Raw genomic sequence first — 18,920 nt, forward strand, 5'->3', positions numbered from 1 at the left:
GTTTTATATATTAAATATGAATAACTTACTGCATGTGTCATGTAATTATTGTGACTTATCGTATTTGTATTTGTGGAAAATGTGTAAGAAACTCCATACAAATATAGTTGTAAAGGTCCCATGTCGTTTCTACTGATCATAATTCCATTGTTGAGGTCTACTAGAATATATTTACATTTTTACAAACTCACATCCGTTTCTCACAGCATCTCTGTATAGTATGTGTATTCACTCTCTGTCCTAAACAGCTTGTTGGAGCTCCTCCCCCCTCCCTGTGAGCCCAGTGGCCGAGACACAGCGGAACCCAGCACACACACACACACACACACACACACACACACACACACACACACACACACACACACACACACACACACACACACACACACACACACACACACCCACACACACACACACACACACACACACACACACACACACACACACACACACACACACACACACACACACACACCACACACACACACACACACACACACACACACACACACACACACACACACACACACTGCTGCCTAACTGATTACATAACCAACATAGTATTAATAAGTGTGTGTGTGTGTGTGTGTGTGTGTGTGTGTGTGTGTGTGTGTGCGTGTGTTAAGAAGAGCAACTGAGGTTTTTACAGCAGCAAGATCGTTGAAAGGCATTTGTTTTCGTATCTATGGAAATGTGCCAATATGACTGTTGCATAACTTTGCTCCTGTGCATTAGAAAGTTAATTACATTCTTATTTAATTAAATAAACCAGAGCAAGCATTTCACAGTATTATGTCCAACAATTATTAACGGGTACATTTCGTAGACATTGGTGAATAAATCACACCTTAGTACGATTCGTCAACAAGACAAAGCAGGATATTGCCTCGGAGAAAGAAAAAAATGAAAAAGAGAAATTTCCAACGAGACGTTCTGGGGCAGCACAGACGGGTCTTTTCTGTGTTAGAGTTGTACTCGCTACAGGCTGCTCAGCAAAAGGGTTTGGGCGTTGAATATATTTTAAATTGAAGAGGTTAATTAAACAGTTCTAAAAAATCCTGGAAGACTTCAAAGTAATAAATGTTTAAGTGCATGAAAAGAGGATGGTGGGGGTTATAATAGTCATACGGTTAGGAAACATAGAAAACTGTCCAAGCAGCGAGAGGTAGGGAAAACCGTTAACTGAATAATCAACATTTAAACAGCATTGTTTTCTAGCATTTAGGTTATTGAAGCACAATAAAAGTCTCGGTACAGTCGTAATCTTTGGCTGAAAATGGAAAAAACAAATGAACACAAAGCTCTGGAGAAAAATCCTAAAAAGCAATTAAATGAAACTACAATCAAATGTTTTAACGAGCAAGTTATTTCCATCTACAGTGTAAGTGTCCGTCTTACAGAGATACAGTGCTATTAAGAGCATCCATTGGACTAACGATTTTAGACGTCGATAGTCTTGGCAACTCTGATAACAGCATCCTAATGGGCTGAGGCAAATTATCTGGCTCATAATCAGGAAGGCCTGCGCTGAGCCGCAGAAGTGGTTTTACAGAAATGACGACGTGAAGAACCACTGCACTGAGGTTACGCCCTTAAAGAGGCCATGTCATGTTCATTTCCAGCTGTATATCAGTATGTAGTGTCTCTACTTTAAAGAGTCCTCTCCTGCTGATGTTCAGGTGTATATCAGTATGTAGTGTCTCTACTTTAAAGAGTCCTCTTCTCCTGATGTTCAGGTGTATATCAGTATGTAGTGTCTCTACTTTAAAGAGTCCTCTCCTGCTGATGTTCAGGTGTATATCAGTATGTAGTGTCTCTACTTTAAAGAGTCCTCTCCTGCTGATGTTCAGGTGTATATCAGTATGTAGTGTCTCTACTTTAAAGAGTCATCTCCTGCTGATGTTCAGGTGTATATCAGTATGTAGTGTCTCTACTTTAAAGAGTCCTCTCCTGCTGATGTTCAGGTGTATATCAGTATGTAGTGTCTCTACTTTAAAGAGTCCTCTCCTGCTGATGTTCAGGTGTATATCAGTATGTAGTGTCTCTACTTTAAAGAGTCCTCTCCTGCTGATGTTCAGGTGTATATCAGTATGTGGTGTCTCTACTTTAAAGAGTCCTCTCCTGCTGATGTTCAGGTGTATATCAGTATGTAGTGTCTCTACTTTAAAGAGTCCTCTCCTGCTGATGTTCAGGTGTATATCAGTATGTAGTGTCTCTACTTTAAAGAGTCCTCTCCTGCTGATGTTCAGGTGTATATCAGTATGTAGTGTCTCTACTTTAAAGAGTCCTCTTCTGCTGATGTTCAGGTGTATATCAGTATGTAGTGTCTCTACTTTAAAGAGTCCTCTCCTGCTGATGTTCAGGTGTAAATCAGTATGTAGTGTCTCTACTTTAAAGAGTCCTCTCCTGCTGATGTTCAGGTGTATATCAGTATGTAGTGTCTCTACTTTAAAGAGTCCTCTCCTGCTGATGTTCAGGTGTGTATCAGTGTGTAGTGTCTCTACTTTAAAGAGTCCTCTCCTGCTGATGTTCAGGTGTATATCAGTATGTAGTGTCTCTACTTTAAAGAGTCCTCTCCTGCTGATGTTCAGGTGTATATCAGTATGTAGTGTCTCTACTTTAAAGAGTCCTCTCCTGCTGATGTTCAGGTGTATATCAGTATGTAGTGTCTCTACTTTAAAGAGTCCTCTCCTGCTGATGTTCAGGTGTATATCAGTATGTAGTGTCTCTACTTTAAAGAGTCCTCTCCTGCTGATGTTCAGGTGTATATCAGTATGTAGTGTCTCTACTTTAAAGAGTCCTCTCCTGCTGATGTTCAGGTGTATATCAGTATGTAGTGTCTCTACTTTAAAGAGTCCTCTCCTGCTGATGTTCAGGTGTATATCAGTATGTAGTGTCTCTACATGTCTCCATGCTTTAATGTTCAAAAAGCTCTTTATTTCTCTCATACCGTCTGTGCTGCAGCACCTCTTTTCACCCTCTGTCTGAAACCAGAGCCCAGTCTGCTCTGATTGGTTAGCTGGCCGGCTCTGTTGTGATCGGTCAACCTCTTAGAGATGTCCCGCCCCTTAGCCTATCACGTAGAATGTGTTGGAGCGCTAGCCAATAGAAGTGCGAGTTTTACATAGTAAAGTCACAAGGCCATCTTTAGTAAAAAACAGGCAAAAGAAAGGTGTTATCTCGAGTATCTTCACGACAGCGTTTCTCTTGGGAATGTTTTCTCGCTGCAATTCAAATGTCAAAGTATCAAAGACCCCCCTCCTGCATTCCTGTCTCAACAGATCCTTATGTTTCATCGCTTGATCTGTTGTGTCGCTCGAGAAGCAGGACAGCCCCAGCTGACTAATCAAAATGCTGGCAGTGCCCAAAGAGGGACCAGGAATCTCAGAAAACAAACAAGTAAATCAAGAGTGATTTCAGGGGGTGATCACAGATGGTGCGACCGAACAACGCTCCTTTAAATCCGGAGCGTCCTCGGTGATTCGCACATGTCCCAAGCTGCTGTCTACGCTCCTCCAAAATAGCCTGTAGCCCATTAAGCATGCAAATAAAAACATGGCTTGAGACCAGATCTGGAGGTTTATGTGCTCGCTGACAGGTAAGGAGATGGCCATGGAGCCCCTCAGATAACTGTGATAGGCAGATGAACATATGGAAACACATAATGGGCGATCTAATCGATTTTTGTTCATGGAATATGAAATAACATCTGTAGACACTTAATTCACAAGGAACTCAATTCAAACGTTCTCGCATATATTCCATATCACACACACACACACACACGCACACACACAAACTCACCCCACTGCAGAGGAGCCAGCTGCAGGTGCTCCAGGACCAGCTGGTTGAGGACTCCCTCCACACTGGCCTCTCCACTGCGCCGCAGGGACGGGTGGGAAACGTTAAGGGGCATTTCAAGTAATCAACATGAGACATAATATACCGTAGTTACTACCATATTTAGATGTCGACAGCTACAACACATCTGACTTTGACATGTTATCAGATTTCTGGGGTCAAGCTGTGTTAGAAATGAGCATTGTTGTTCAAGAGCCATAGTGATTGGGTAATGTTAAGGGGGTTTTCAAGTTATCAACATATATGCCGGGATCCTGAGTCGAGGCTAATCCTGTTGCTGTGGTCGTGTGTCCTGGATCCTCTATCCTGAGTTCTGGATTTGAATCCTGGACTTCGAGTCGTCTCCGCGGTCCTGCCTGACTCTCACCATACTACTTCCCTGATGGCTCCCACAGGATTGTTGACATCCTCGTAGGGGTGGGCGATATGACGATATATATCGTCGTGACGATATTAGGTCTCCACGATATGCTTTTTCAGAGATATCGTATCTATCGTGATAAAAAAAAGTTTCATAAAAGGGACGCAAATAGCTTTCAACTGATTGCAATGTATTCCCATCTGCGGCGGGATTTGACGCTCACGGAAGCACGGCATTCGTTTGTGTCGGCTGCCCTTAAAGGCAATGTGAGCGTCCATTCCCATTGGATAACGGAGAATTGTACACCCGGAAGTAAGTATTCCCCTTACTGTCGTGCTAGTGCTACCTCAGAAAGTTCATTTTTATACTGAGAAACTGTGCCTTGAAGCCATATCAAAATGTTGAATTGTTCATTCAGGGATTCATTTTAGAAATAAAACCAGCTTGAAATGCTATTTTGGTCTGTCACTCCTTTTAGTTTTAGTTTCTGTTACCTTGTAGGTGCTTGTACTGTTAAGTAACTTGAAAAATAACCATAATAACCGACATGAAAACATATCGTGATATATATCGTCTATCGTGATACTGCTTGAAAAATATCGTGATAATATATTTTTCAATATCTCCCACCCCTACATCCTCGTGGATTCATCTTCTCATTACAGACACATGCATTTCCTAACATTCGGTCTATATGCTGTAAATGTATTATCTTTTCGATTTCCACACGGCATCTAGTGCACGTCTGTCCGTCATGGGAGAGGGATCCCTCCTCTGCTGCTCTCCCTGAGGTTTCTCCATGTTCCCTTAAACTGTGGGTTTTCTCTGGAAGTTTTTCCTTGTACGATGTGAGGGTCTAAGGACAGAGGGTCTGAGGACAGAGGGCCTAAGGATAGAGGGTCTAAGGACAGAGGGTCTGAGGACAGAGGGTCTAAGGACAGAGGGTCTGAGGACAGAGGGTCTAAGGACAGAGGGTCTAAGGACAGAGGGTCTAAGGACAGAGGGTCTGAGGACAGAGGGTCTAAGGACAGAGGGTCTAAGGATAGAGGGTCTAAGGACAGAGGGTCTGAGGACAGAGGGTCTAAGGACAGAGGGTGTCGTATTGTCATACTGATATTTTGTACAAACTGTGAAGTCCACTGAGCCAAATGTAACATTTGTGATATTGGGCTATATAAATAAACATTGATTGAACATGAGAAACATTATCCAGATATAGCGTAGTTCAAGGCCCACACCTTTGATCCAGTTTATCAGTGTGTACTGCCCTCACTGAGCACAGGCCTCCAACGTTGGGCTGCTGTGCTCTCAGTGTTTTGTCTCCCTGCACCAGCTGATAGAGGTGTTGTGGTTTTATCTTGGTATGCACATGTTGATTATTCTCTCAGAAACCAGCTAAATACATGGGTCTGGGGTAGAGATCTTCAGAATTGGTTTGGCAACCACTGTGTCAACTCGTGGCTCAGACCATGTCTTGTGAATTCTCCGGCCGAAGCTCCACATAAACCGTCAGTGTTTGCCCTCAAAGTTCCTGCTCTCCTCGTGTCTCTCCGAGTCTCCATTGCTTCAGAAGTTTCCATCACAGTTACTACCATATTTAGATTTGGATTAAAAACAGCTCCAACAAATCTGACGTTGACATAGTGACTTGTCTTGTTTTAAAAAAACTTTTGGACTAAAACATTTTTCATAACCTGCATTGGTCAGAAAAGAAACTGGCTGCACCCGATTGGCCTGTTTCTCCCTGGATTCCCAACCACCTACATATCAACTCTTTTGACAACGTTGTGTCATTTGAGGCAATACATGCATGTTGGACTGCTTCTCAGTGTCCAGTTTCTGGAGGCCCATGATATATGTTACTGAACTTTTTGCAACCCACAGCATTTGAAGCCCATTCTGGCGTTACCAAAAGCATACTGCCTACAACGAGACTACGATAGGGAAGCACAGGATCACATACGGCAGGGGTGTCAAACTCAATTTCATCACGGGCCACATCAGTATTATGGTTGCACTCAAAGGGCCGGTTGTAACTTTAAGACCAAAAATACATATATATATAAAAGAATGTATTATATTACATTATTGCCTCTGCATTGGATTATTATTATAACTTCATAATTAACTACGTCTGAAAGCAAGTATAGGGCAAATAATTGCAAGTCTCTTCAGTAAGAATGTCACATTTTGAAAAAAAAGTAGTTTTTTTAGAAAAAGGCACATTTTAAGAAAAAAGGCATATTTTGACAAAAAAAGTCAAATTCTGAGAAAAAATCTAATTTGAGATGCATTGTGGGACATGTCGTTTATGGGCAACGTGCTTCTGTAAAGTAGCATGTAACCGTATAATAAACATATTAGATTATTTGCAAGCTCTTGTGGGGCCACATAAAATGAAGTCGCGGGCCGGATTTGGCCCCCGGGCCTTGAGTTTGACACCCCTGACATACGGGGGATCAAAATAATCTGTAACACTTAACTCCTGACTGAGAAATTCACATGACCGCTGACAAACCTTCTTAAGAGCATTGGTTATATCATATGTTCACCCTAAAATCAGAATAACAATGTCTATGTTCGGAAACTGGGCGCACGTGAACAACCATTGGCATTCTCCAAGTGCCATTATAGTTTGTGTAATGGATTCATTAAGATGTCAGAGGTACATGTAGAGCATTTTTCTGAAGCGTGGCTATCAATGTATGATTGCTGCATCAAAATAAACATGGCTGTCAGGGGGCAATTACCAACATAATATGTGATGATAAGAACACGGACGATTATTTACAGAGCTGACATTCGGAACAATGGGTGAGATGAGTAGGGCCTCGAGCACCACACCTGTGTCTATTGACCTTTGAAGAAGAGTACAGTCTGCATGAAAGCAGAGAGGAAGAGAATGAATCTACGGATAAAACATGATGTCCAGAGAAGTGAATGGATCTTTTCCAAACTCAAAGTCTGACTCACAATGAATTGCACGTCATGCCAGTGGCGAACCGTCAGGGCCTTCAAGGTATTCAGAGAATACCCTGGAACACTCAGATAAAACAAACAAAAAATCGATTTAATTATATAAATAAAATGTATATTAAATGAGAATGGTATCCGTGTTGTTGATCTGTAATATTACAGTGTTACGTTGATTTGTTTGTCCTTCTCGATGCACTTCGCATTTCAGTGGTTTGTGTTAGAAAAGAAAGCAACCAATCAGATCTTGTTCTGGGTCTCTGGGTAGAATATCCTTCAACCAGGTATTCTACATCCTTGATCGAAGGCCCTGGCCGTTGCACTGAATGAGAGCGCACGTTTGGACTGACGGTTTGATCAACCAATCATATATTGATTTGTAGCCAATGGGCGTGTTCTTTCAGAGTTCCCCTCGGTTCCAGGGTGCTCTAGAAGGCCCGCTAGTTAACTGGCTCGAGACAGAGGATCTAGATGAATGCGACAAAGCAATTCATGCCGTTTTATTGTTTTTAACATTGAAATGACAAGTGCAACAGGTGAAGATGTTGCAGAATTGTGTGGGGGGGGGGGGGGGGGGGGGTGTGTGTCTACAGAAGGTCCAGTTGTGATGGCCACGGTTCGGAATATGGCGAACAATGGCAGTGTTGTTTCTTTGATCACTTGAAGCGCATAGTTTCTACTTTGAGGATTTACTGGAACCGTTGGGTGAGGGAAGCAGCTGCAGTCGGTCTTCATCGATACCGCCCGGATGTTATGCTACGTTCACACCGGACGCGATGCGAATATTCGCTTCGCTCTAAACGCTCCTATCGCATCGCTCTAGCCGCTCGAGTTTCACCGCGACTGCCAGCTGTGTTTACTCGCATCATTCAAACAAGACGCGCTGGCTCGGGAGCTACAACTACAACAAAATGAACATATTTGACCGTGATTAAATTGTAATACACGTTTCTAAATGATGCCGACGTAACAACATACTGATACCGGTTAGTAAAAACCATGAATTAATGCTTTGACGAGTCTGCACACGAAAAACCTTTTAAAATGCGTTTTCTGAATGGAGATTGGGTCGACCAGGCTAAGCTAACGTTGTATATGCTCACTCCACACTCACAACAACGGCCTACAGACATAAATAAACCAGCGACTGTATTCTCCATGACACAGACAGTCTGTGGTTTGTTCTTGATGAACTTTTGTGCAGTTTCTGAACAGATATGAGGAGCTGTGAGCTCTGAGTGCTAACTGCTAACAGCTAATGGCTGATGTTTTCTGGTTGAACGTCAGTGACGGCAGGCTGAGATCCTCACCGCTGATTGGCTTCCGCGAGAACGCGTCACGTGAATTTGACGCCAGAGTTGAAAAAATTGAACTCTCGTGTTTGACGCGGCCCCCTTCAATCGCGTGATTCGCGCCGCGTCCAGCGCTTCATGTGCGCCGTCGGAGCGAATCCGCGTCTGATCGCGTCTCTGCATTGACTTCACATGTAATCGCACCGCCCCCAAACATCGCATCGCGTCCGGTGTGAACGTAGCATTACACTAACAAAATGATAGAGCATCTGAGCAGCTGCTATAATCCTCAGCGGACCCTCATACAAGTCAGCTTCGCAACGTCCGTATTACATACTATGGAGATGTGTCCATTTTCATCTACACTGCACAACAAGTCTACAAACAGCTCTGGCTTTACTATGGTTACATCATGAAAGCATTCCTTATACTATCAAAGTATATAGACAGACACTAAATTATTTATTAGGTGGCACTTATCCAGGAATGGTCACATTTGCAGCAGGCAAAGCAACTAACCGTGATGTTTTTTTCACAGCCAGTTCTTTCATGCCTTACTGTGGCAATAAAGCACTTTGCATATATATAGAGGGGTGCAGGAATGAGTCCTACAACCCAGAATGAGTCAGCATTTCAGCACCTCCAGTTCGCTTGTCTGAAAGGCAATCGCTACCTGAATGAGTTTTTGATTAAATACCAGAAATAAGATCTAAAAAAACCCTAGCAAAAGAAAATGTAAAGTCATAGCTTAGATTGATTCAAAACGTCTCTATAGCCTCCAAAGCTGCTGTGTCTGACAGTTAGGAAGACCCTTGGTACTACATTTAGAGAAATGGCACAAATAGTGCCGCCTTCGGAGTACAGCCGAGCACAATGCCTTAAAAGCGATTTGTATTATTTTCGTTGTGTTGTATGCCGTCGCTTCTGGCTGGCTGTAACATCTTAGAAAAAGTTGCATCTGGGTGTACGACGCTGGCTTAGACCGTTTGACAGGAAGTCCCAATGATAGCTAACTCTGAGGTGGATGTTAGTGCTGGTTAAAGGCGGGGTAGGTAATTCACTTCAGAAATGCTTTTTGTTATATTCCATGGAATGCTCTTAACATCCCGATGGAATAAATGAAATGCTTTGACAATAAATATACACAAATATTTTATCTGTGGAAGCCGTGGCGCTGTAAAAAGCACGACCAATCATCTGAGCCGGCTAAAGTAACTGGACGGCCTACCTGCCTGTCAGCCTTCCACCTGTGCACACACTGATCTCGTGCCCTCATTGGTCATGTGCGCGTTCGTGTGTGTTGGAGGCGGGGCTCTGTGAGGAAGCTCGAGCTGGTTTCTCCATTCTTACCGACGCTACCTTTAAGGGAGCTATAGAGAACCGCAGTGACGCGTCCTAAAACCCGGAAGTAAGTTAGCATTTTTACCACGTCCGGTTCCTTCGATAAAAAGCAATGCGATCTCTCCATAGGGTTTTGGAAGATAGCTCCAAATAAGGTCTGTGGTTGAGACACATTGAAGAGACGGATCACGTTTTGTTCTACGACATTAAAGTGGCTGAATAGGACTACAGAAGTTGTCCAGGCCGTTGTACGTCATTACACCGAACACGTGAACACTCCTCTGAGTTAGTTCCTGTTCTGCTTGAAAGCAAGTCCCTGCCTCCTGCAGACTGTTCAGACAAACGCTTCAACTTGTTCCATTTAGAATCTGTAGTTTGAATATGGATCTGAAGTCGGCGTGACGTTGAAGACGCGACCCTGCTGTAGCTCCTTTATAGCATAACGTTAGCATTTTGCTTCTGGCGACTAGATTTATGATTCGAAAATGATAAAGGTAGGATAGACGTGTGGCGATTATCCGGCTGAACAAAACGTGATCCGTCTCTTCAATGTGTCTCAACCACAGACCTTATTTCCAGCTATTTCCAAAATCCTATGGAGACATTGCTTTGGTTTCTGTCGAAGGAACCGGAAGGAGTTTACTTCCTAGTTTTAGGACGCGTCACTGCGGTTCTCTATTGAGGCACTAATGAACTTCCGGAGAGTATATCTTGACATGAAGTATGACACCTGACATTTCCCTGTGTTTAAAAAAAATAATATTTCTGTTGCAAATTATTGCCTTTTCTTTCTTATGTTATTGTAGTGTGGTTTTATTACGTGTACAGCACTTTGGCTCGACCAAAAATCATTTCTAAATGTGCTCTATAAATATAACTTGCTTTGATTTGATATCTTAGAACAGCAAACTCACGAGAAACGTTTTTAATATGGCTTTTAATTTGGGTTAACTTTCAATTCTCACATGTATCATTGTCCATGTTTTACTGTATTTGTGTCTGTCTTTTTAAAATTGTTTTATTTTAACATATTATCACTGTATATGTTTTATCTTGTTCTGTATTAATTTAAATATTATTTAAATATTGTATGTTTTCTGTAACGCACTTTGGGCTGCTTTGTGCATGAAAGGTGCTATACAAATAAAGTGTATTATTATATTATATACATTACATGACATGTTAGACGCTTTTATCCAAAGCGACTTACATACTCAATACTGTGGACAATTTGGGGTGAAGTGTCTTGCCCAGGGACACAACGACATACTGACTGCAGTGGGGTTTGAACCATGTGCACAACCCACTGCACCACACGCCCCCATCCAGGGATGATTAATGACTTTCTCAATAAGAATACAGGCAGTCCCCCGTTTTTTTTCATTTCTCCCATAGCCTGAACTGTACCTGCATATGCAAACGCCTTTCCCTATGAGTGACTACATATAAATGAACAGCAACGACAGTACAGGAATAATATTGTCGGGACCTCGTAAATTACAAATTAAAGAGTCCGTTACTTTGCTCAGGGCCAAGCGAGTGCTTTGGAGTGTGACACGCATTGTAATCAAAATTGTATTCCTCTAGTTCTTTCATGTATAGTAAAAAGGGAAAATCCACCCTGAAGCTGAATTTACACTGTGCTACAGAAACGTCTCGTGACATTTAGCATCAACGCTTAACTCGATAACATCAAGACAAAGTGTTGGTGTTATTCAAACTGAATGTGACTTAAGTGCTGCTTAAGATTTCCTAAATTACTTGTACTTAAACATAGGTCTTCAAGTGTCAAACTTTTATACATAAGACATCATACTTTATTGACTGAGCAGCTACAGGATTTGATAATGAACGAGATGCTGGATCGTGTCTTTATGCTTGGAGAGACACTTGAATCATCAACTTGCTTTCATAACACGTGTTGTAATTAATGGGCTGTTTCGGCAAGATTTTGGCAACAGTATTTGCTATTGCATGTCATTTACTTTCTTCATCTCATCCCACACGCTGCCAAATTACTTGTAGATAAAACAATACACATAATGAAGGGGCGATTACGCCTTCGTAAACAGGGACGAATATAATGGCTGCTTCAGTAGCTCAGATTGGGTTCATTATTAATTGTACACCATGCTCACCAACAATCTGACAGGCGGTTCTTAAATCTCTTAACTGATGAGCACTAATGGGCCGATACAAGGCACGATATGCAGGATGACTAGTAGCACTTTTCAACAGCAGAAACTTTTCCCTGGAAACTTTTATTGAACTCATTCACTTTATATGCAGGAACCAGCTGCAGGAACCTAGTTAAAGTTAAAGTTTTGGTTTCTTGGCCTTACTTTCTGCAATGTAAACGGTTCTTACTCCTGAGATAGTACTTTCAGATGCCCCAGAAACTATTTGAGTCTTTAAAGTCACCTACCGGTCAAAGAGAACTCTTCAGTCTGATAGAAATCACGGGGTTATCCTTAGTTGAATAGCTTATCGTCGTCAACATAGGGGAAACTCGCCTTTGGGCTCGCAATCAAAGTAAGTGACTTGAAACGACGTAGAATGCTGATGAGGACTATGACATGAAGGTAGAAAGTGTAAAGTAGGGATGCCAGAAACTGACCATGATCAAAATCGAAAATCGGACAGCCCTGGCGAATAACAATCGATTATTCGACGCGCGCCGAATTGTTGTGTTCTCACTCCAATAAATCGCAAGTTTACAGTAAAACAAACTGGTGGTGTGACCAATGGCCAATTACAATTATTAATACTATTACTATTATTAGCATTAGTCTATATTTTGGTTGAAACTAAGCCAGGAAAAAAATAAATAAAAAATAATAAAAATATATATAAATAAAATCGAATTTTAAAAATAATTTTCGATGATGGAGACTCTAACGAATAATCGAATAATCGCTGGCATCCCGAATGTAAAGTCATGTACTTGACTGCACAGACACATCTGAAATTAACTCTTCTGTATCTCCCTTTACAAGTTAGAACGGTCCTTCCTGACATCCATTTCCAGTCTTGCTGTACAAGAGTGTGTCCTTCTGTGCCACGAAGGACTATGTCTCAAACAAAGATGTCCATTTGTATTTGTTCAATTTGCCTAGTGTTGAAATAAAGCGAAAATGAAAGGCTACGAAAAGTTCTTTGAAGCCATTCTCAAAAGATTCTTCTCATACCATAAAACAATGTTGAATATTGAAAGAGATGGTTTTAAGACCGCTATAGGGTGTTAACCACATGTGTTGAGAAGCCAGAAGACACTTATATATATATTAGGGAATGGATACGAGTTGCCTCCCTGAGGAAAAGCAGACCACAGAGAGCAGCATACTGACAGTGCTGTCAGAAATTACATTAGTTGGACAACAAAGCTTTCCCACAAGCTAGGGCCTATGGGAACATGTTGCACCACATTGACCTGTGTTTCATGTTGAGATCATGGATGTCACCCCTCGTTTCTGTTGTGTGATCGTGACGTGCTATATGAGTATGTAGTAACGTGTGTTTGCATTTGATTGTTCTCTTTGATCCTTTCGCCTGTATCTACTTGTCTTTCATCCTGGCTTTATAACTAAGGCTGTTGATGTGTTGTGATTGTAAAAAGGTGTCTATTATTGTGAGGGATTAATGTTGTCTTTACTCCTAAGTGTCAAAGAATAATTCTCCTTACTCCCAAGATATTTGACCTTTCGGCCTGTTGACGTTTTACGACCAAGCCGAAGTCTGTTATCTGTTTTAAGGAAGGGGAACGGTCAACTGTGGCTGACCTTTCCAGTTTAATGACCGGTCAACTCTCGGTCACAGGAGCCATAGAGTCAGATAAAGATGATTCAGTGCTTCCCGGTGGACACGGATGCCTTCCCCAATGTGGGGGTTGACTCCCTGTAAGCTGGTTAAAAGGTCTATTAGGATGCGAGGCTGATCAGATTCGACATGGCAACCCACCCGTGCAGTCAGAACCTTTGACTGCGTGACTTGTGATGTGAATTTCTCCGGCCGATACTTGTATTAAATCTCAGTGTTTGACATCAGAACTCCTGCTCGTCCCGTGTCTCCTTCATGAGGCGGTGACTCCAGATGCATTGCTACACAGACGTTTCCTCCACAATTATCACCTGGCCCGGGACAACAGCTGGAAATTAGCAACGTAATGCACCGTTTACCGTTTTTTGTGACAGTTGATCAATGGGGACCGTCCACGACACTGAAAGCAAATAAACTGAACTAAACATTGACACAACTACAAACCCAAACGTACTGTGCGCACACTAAGACATCCGTTCACAGTGTCAGAGCCGCACATACTCCGCCATACGCTTCCCCAGCTGTCGGTGCAGGCGAAAAGTTCCCTGCTGGCCTCCAGATGTGTGATTCAGATGGATAACTTATCTATGTGTGTGTCAACAGACAACATGCAGCTAACCCAGGGCAGAATAACTCTGTTTGACCAGGTTTGGACATTATTGTTTCAGGAGAGAATGTAAAGCTTTACCATCTGTAAACACCGACTCTGTAGCTATGCTCAGCTCAGGCTGGATTCTCTGATATCACTCCACCATACGTTGGCGACTGAAAGGATATGATGCTCCAACAGATGCCCAGATTGCTGTTGATCTGGCAGCCCTGGGCATGCTGGCGCTCCTCCTCCAGCTGTTTGGGGTTTGTGAAGCGAGCCGTCTCCTGGTCCGGCTGCGGCAGAGTCTCAAAGTCAAACTTGTCCACCTGGATGGCCATCCTGCAACAAGAGAAGGGAACATCACTTAGAGACACGTTTCTGATAGGGCGAAACAAAACACCACGGTCACATCTTCTTCACGTCTCTTCTTCATCAACATGTGTCCCCTCTTCTACATCAACATGTGTCCCCTCTTCTTCATGTCTCTTCTACATCAACATGTGTCCCCTCTTCTTCATGTCTCTTCTACATCAACATGTGTCCCCTCTTCTTCATGTCTCTTCTACATCAACATGTGTCCCCTCTTCTTCATGTCTCTGCTACATCAACATGTGTCCCCTCTTCTTCATGTCTCTTCTACATCAACATGTGTCCCCTCTTCTTCATGTCTCTGCTACATCAACATGTGTCCCCTCTTCTTCATGTCTCTTCTACATCAACATGTGTCCCCTCTTCTTCATGTCTCTTCTACATCAACATGTGTCCCCTCTTCTTCATGTCTCTTCTACATCAACATGTGTCTCCTCTTCTTCATGTCTCTTCTACATCAACATGTGTCCCCTCTTCTTCATTACAACATTACACTTATTTTCGAGAAATCGTTGAGGTGAGGCCCTCATTTACATGACAACGATTCATTAACAAAACAAATAGGAACAGGACAAACATGACAACAAGGAGGTAAAGGTGAAGAGATTATTATACACATGATGAGTTATTCAAATCTTTAATTAGGGAGAACACGTCGGGGCTTGGCTTGGGAACTGAAGGGTAGTCGTTTTAAATCCCGATTGGTCGATATATATGAGTGTGGACTGGGAGCTGGAGACCCAATGTGCCGACTGGGCAAAAACGTAATCAATGCACCGAAACCCTGAATCCCTTGGGCCCGTGTGTCTATTTGTAAAATAAAACCAGAGGGAATAACTGAATTGCCCCTCTGGGATTATTAAAAAGCGATCTCAATCGTAATTTGGATAATAACTATGCTTAAAAACCCTTGCTTACATCCGTGGCAAATGCCATCGAAGGCAGGCTGTGAGGTTTGGTAAATGTTAATTATGTATCTAGTCTAAACAAACACCCTCAGGTCCGATCCCCCCCCCACCTCTATGTTGCAGATATGTTATTTATTAACGAGAGATAGGGTGTCCGTCGCCGAGGTGACGTCTCACATGGAGTATTGAAGTTTCGTTGAACCAATCAAGACTTCAACGGCGCTCATAAAGTGACCCAATAGCCGGCCTCTTACTACCCATGCAGCATTCAAGCCCTAATTTAAAAAAAAAAGCACGGTATCTATGTTTTCAAATCTCTGTGGAGTTCAAAGACAATAGTTGCACATATCTCAAAGGGAATGAGGAGATAAAGGAAGATACATATGTGAGAAAGAACATGTCTCCACAGTCCTCTGAATGAAGGTGGAAACACAACCTCCTCAGAGAAATAACATGCAATAAAACATATTACCATTATAGAGAGATAGTGGCAGATTCTAAGCAACTTTAGCATTCAGACCATATCAATTCCTTTTTGCTCTGTTTTGGTCTCAACCATTTTCTAGGGTATTTATACGGATGTTAAAACAGAAACACACATTCCAGCCAGGGTTTCCGTTAGCCGGTAATTACCGGTTTTTAGCTGGTAAAATGTATTAAAAACCGGTAAATTCAAAACCTGACGGTCAAAATGTCTGGTAATAATTAGGGAGGCTCCGATCGATCGGCCGCCGGTCATTATCGGCCGATATTCACTCTTAATAGTTTGATCGGTGCTCTCTATAAAGGCCGATCAGGAGAGCTGGATCTGATCGATATGGACATAAACGCGAGTGAAGTTTAACCAGACGCGAGAGAGATCAGATCAGCTGCTGAGTCTGACGGAGACACGCAGCTCTGCATGATCACCTGAAGCCCCGCCCTCTGTTTAGCGGGCTGCAGGAGCTGCATGAGAAACTGACGGGCTGTCAGGAGAGAGAGAGAGAGGGAGAGAGGGAGGGAGAGAGAGAGGAGGGAGGGAGGAGAGAGAGGGAGAGAGAGAGGGAGAGAGAGGGAGAGAGAGAGAGCGAGAGGGGAACAGAGAGGATCCGTTTCTCCCGTGTTATTATTCAAAGTTGATGTAAACTTCTGAATAATGTACGTTATCTACTACAAGTAGTTTGTTTGAATGTAATAATTATGTTGTTTGTTGTTTGTGGAATCATTTATTGAAAAATGAATCTGAGTTTTTCGATCTGTTACGATTATAAACTGAAGCAATATAAAAATGAGCCCGTGAACTGAGTTTTAAACTGAAGCATATCTGCTCATAGTCCGGTAATAACATGCTAACGGAAACTCTTCTACACAACTCTTATTATTATTGAAATATGACCGGTAAGTTTCAAATTAGTCCGTTAAAATAAATTCTGCCCGGACATTTGACCGGCGAGAAAAAATCCTAGCGGAAACCCTGATTCCAGCATATGCTCTGATTCTACAGCCAATACCTTGTACAGTCAAAATGTACTTGATGTATAAAGTAAACCAAAACACGGCGGTTAACACTTGTTAACTAGTTGTTAAGGTTGTATATAAGCGGCATCCTACATGCTCACCATGTAGTTGACAGTGGCTTTAACGAGCTTTAAAACGGCTTGTTGCTTCAGCTTTAAACGAGGTCCATGACGGCACAATAAATACTTAACAGTCCTTAGAAATAAGGTCGTAATTGTGTTAAATGTGAATCTGGTCTTGACATTATCTCAAAGTTGGTTTATTTTATTCATTGAACGTTGTCGTCCCGATAAAAGCACACATCCTCAAACTTGTCTCGAGTGTTGTTTACAATTCTGCTAATCGAATTTGAAGGTGGGTTTCTTGTAGTGACAATCTCAATAAATTATAACCCAACTCTGCAGTTCCCCTTTTAAAGTCATTGTTTACACTTTCGCTCTTACGAAACCCTCATTTCGTCAGCAGCCGAACTTCTTGAACAGAACAGGAACTCCGATAGCACGGTGTAGGCTGCGTGCATCGCACTAACGGCCCGTCTACACTACAGGCATCAACAAATCTTGAAGCTGGGCGTGTCTGAGGCTTGGCGATTTCTCGCGCCCAAGGCGACCAACAACCAATCAGGAATCTCCCGCCCCCGGCATACAAAGCAATTGCAATGTTAAAACGAAGTAAACTGGATATAAACTCCCCAAACAGGTGAAAACCTACCAGTTCCACCCACTGTCTCTGCCCCTCCCTCCATGCCTCGCTCCTCCGGTTTGTATCCCGGTAGATGAACAGAGACTGATCATTCAGCACCGGGTGATTCACTACCGCTCCATTTTTTTTGAATATGAGGAAATGACCTGCGTAGCCTCTCCCAGCATACACGCGGTTTGATTGGCTAGCGCTTGTACTGTCAGATTTGCATACGCGGGATTTGATTGGCTGATGTTCAACTTTTGACGCCGATAGATGCTCGTGATGCTTGCAAAGCCATGCTCCCCACAATGCAGTTCGGCGAAGTTTAAAAATCTTCTACGTCACCCCATTCAAATGAATGGGCGAAGCGTTGACATTTTTTTCGATGCCTGTAGTGTAGACGGGCCGTAAAGATCAGACAAACAGACACAGTTAAAAGAAAGTCAGACAACGAGCAGCTGCAGTAAAAGCACACAATAAATTGGATTGTTGGACTTCCAAAAGTTGCCCAAAAACATGACTAATTTATGTTGATAAAGCTTCAGGTCTATGGATTGTTAGTGTTGGGATGTCAGGCTTTATTCTGCTTCGTAATGCAACCATGTGTTGTGCAGATAATCCAATGCAAGTTGAGGAGACTCTTTAAAGTTTTTTTTTTGAAAACTCACTAATCTTGGAGATACACATTGAACCATCAGACAATGAAGCATTGGCCACACATGGCAGCACTCATGAGAGGAGTAATGTCTCTGGCCTTTCCCTGGCGTCATGGTGAGTGATCGGCTCTACTTCCAAGCGTTCCATCAGAGTCTGCAAACTCAGAGAATGGAACAAAATAACACTGGGGTCCATTCTTCTGCGCAGCACACCTCAGTACTGCACTTATCGAGATGTGGGTTTGAGGTGACGGAAAATAACTTGGTCATCCATTTCAAGAGGAGGCCATCTTTAAGGTCCCCTAGTATACTGTTTTTCATCAATATATTACAGGTCTCAGATATACACAGAGCCTGTCTCTGATTGGCTGAAACACCAAACAGATCATTGCAGCATTACCCATAATCCCCTCTGTTTCAGCCCTGTTTCCAAAGTGCTGATTCTCTGTCTCTTACTTCAGATGAAAATAAGGAGCCCCTCCCCACGCCCCTCTGAGAGACATTTGGTTACAAAGAACTCAATGGAGCTCTAGAGGAGATTCAGGTGATAAGGGGGGGGGGGGGGGGGTT

At 42.6% G+C, this 18,920-nt stretch overlaps 1 protein-coding gene across 1 annotated transcript in view; it reads right to left on the reverse strand.

The window, feature by feature from the left end:
- trappc9 (trafficking protein particle complex subunit 9) overlaps window positions 1-18,920 on the reverse strand; it is a 339,169-nt gene that overhangs the window by 91,931 nt on the left and 228,318 nt on the right. The window contains exons 20-21 of the mRNA XM_034094424.1: window positions 14,422-14,575; window positions 3,805-3,895 (exon numbers count right to left, since the gene is read on the reverse strand). Coding sequence (XP_033950315.1) covers window positions 3,805-3,895; window positions 14,422-14,575 — 245 coding nt within the window. The remainder of the gene's footprint in view (window positions 1-3,804; window positions 3,896-14,421; window positions 14,576-18,920) is intronic.

This window comes from Pseudochaenichthys georgianus, chromosome 11 (assembly GCF_902827115.2).
Source record: "Pseudochaenichthys georgianus chromosome 11, fPseGeo1.2, whole genome shotgun sequence".
NCBI classification, from domain to species: domain Eukaryota; kingdom Metazoa; phylum Chordata; class Actinopteri; order Perciformes; family Channichthyidae; genus Pseudochaenichthys; species Pseudochaenichthys georgianus.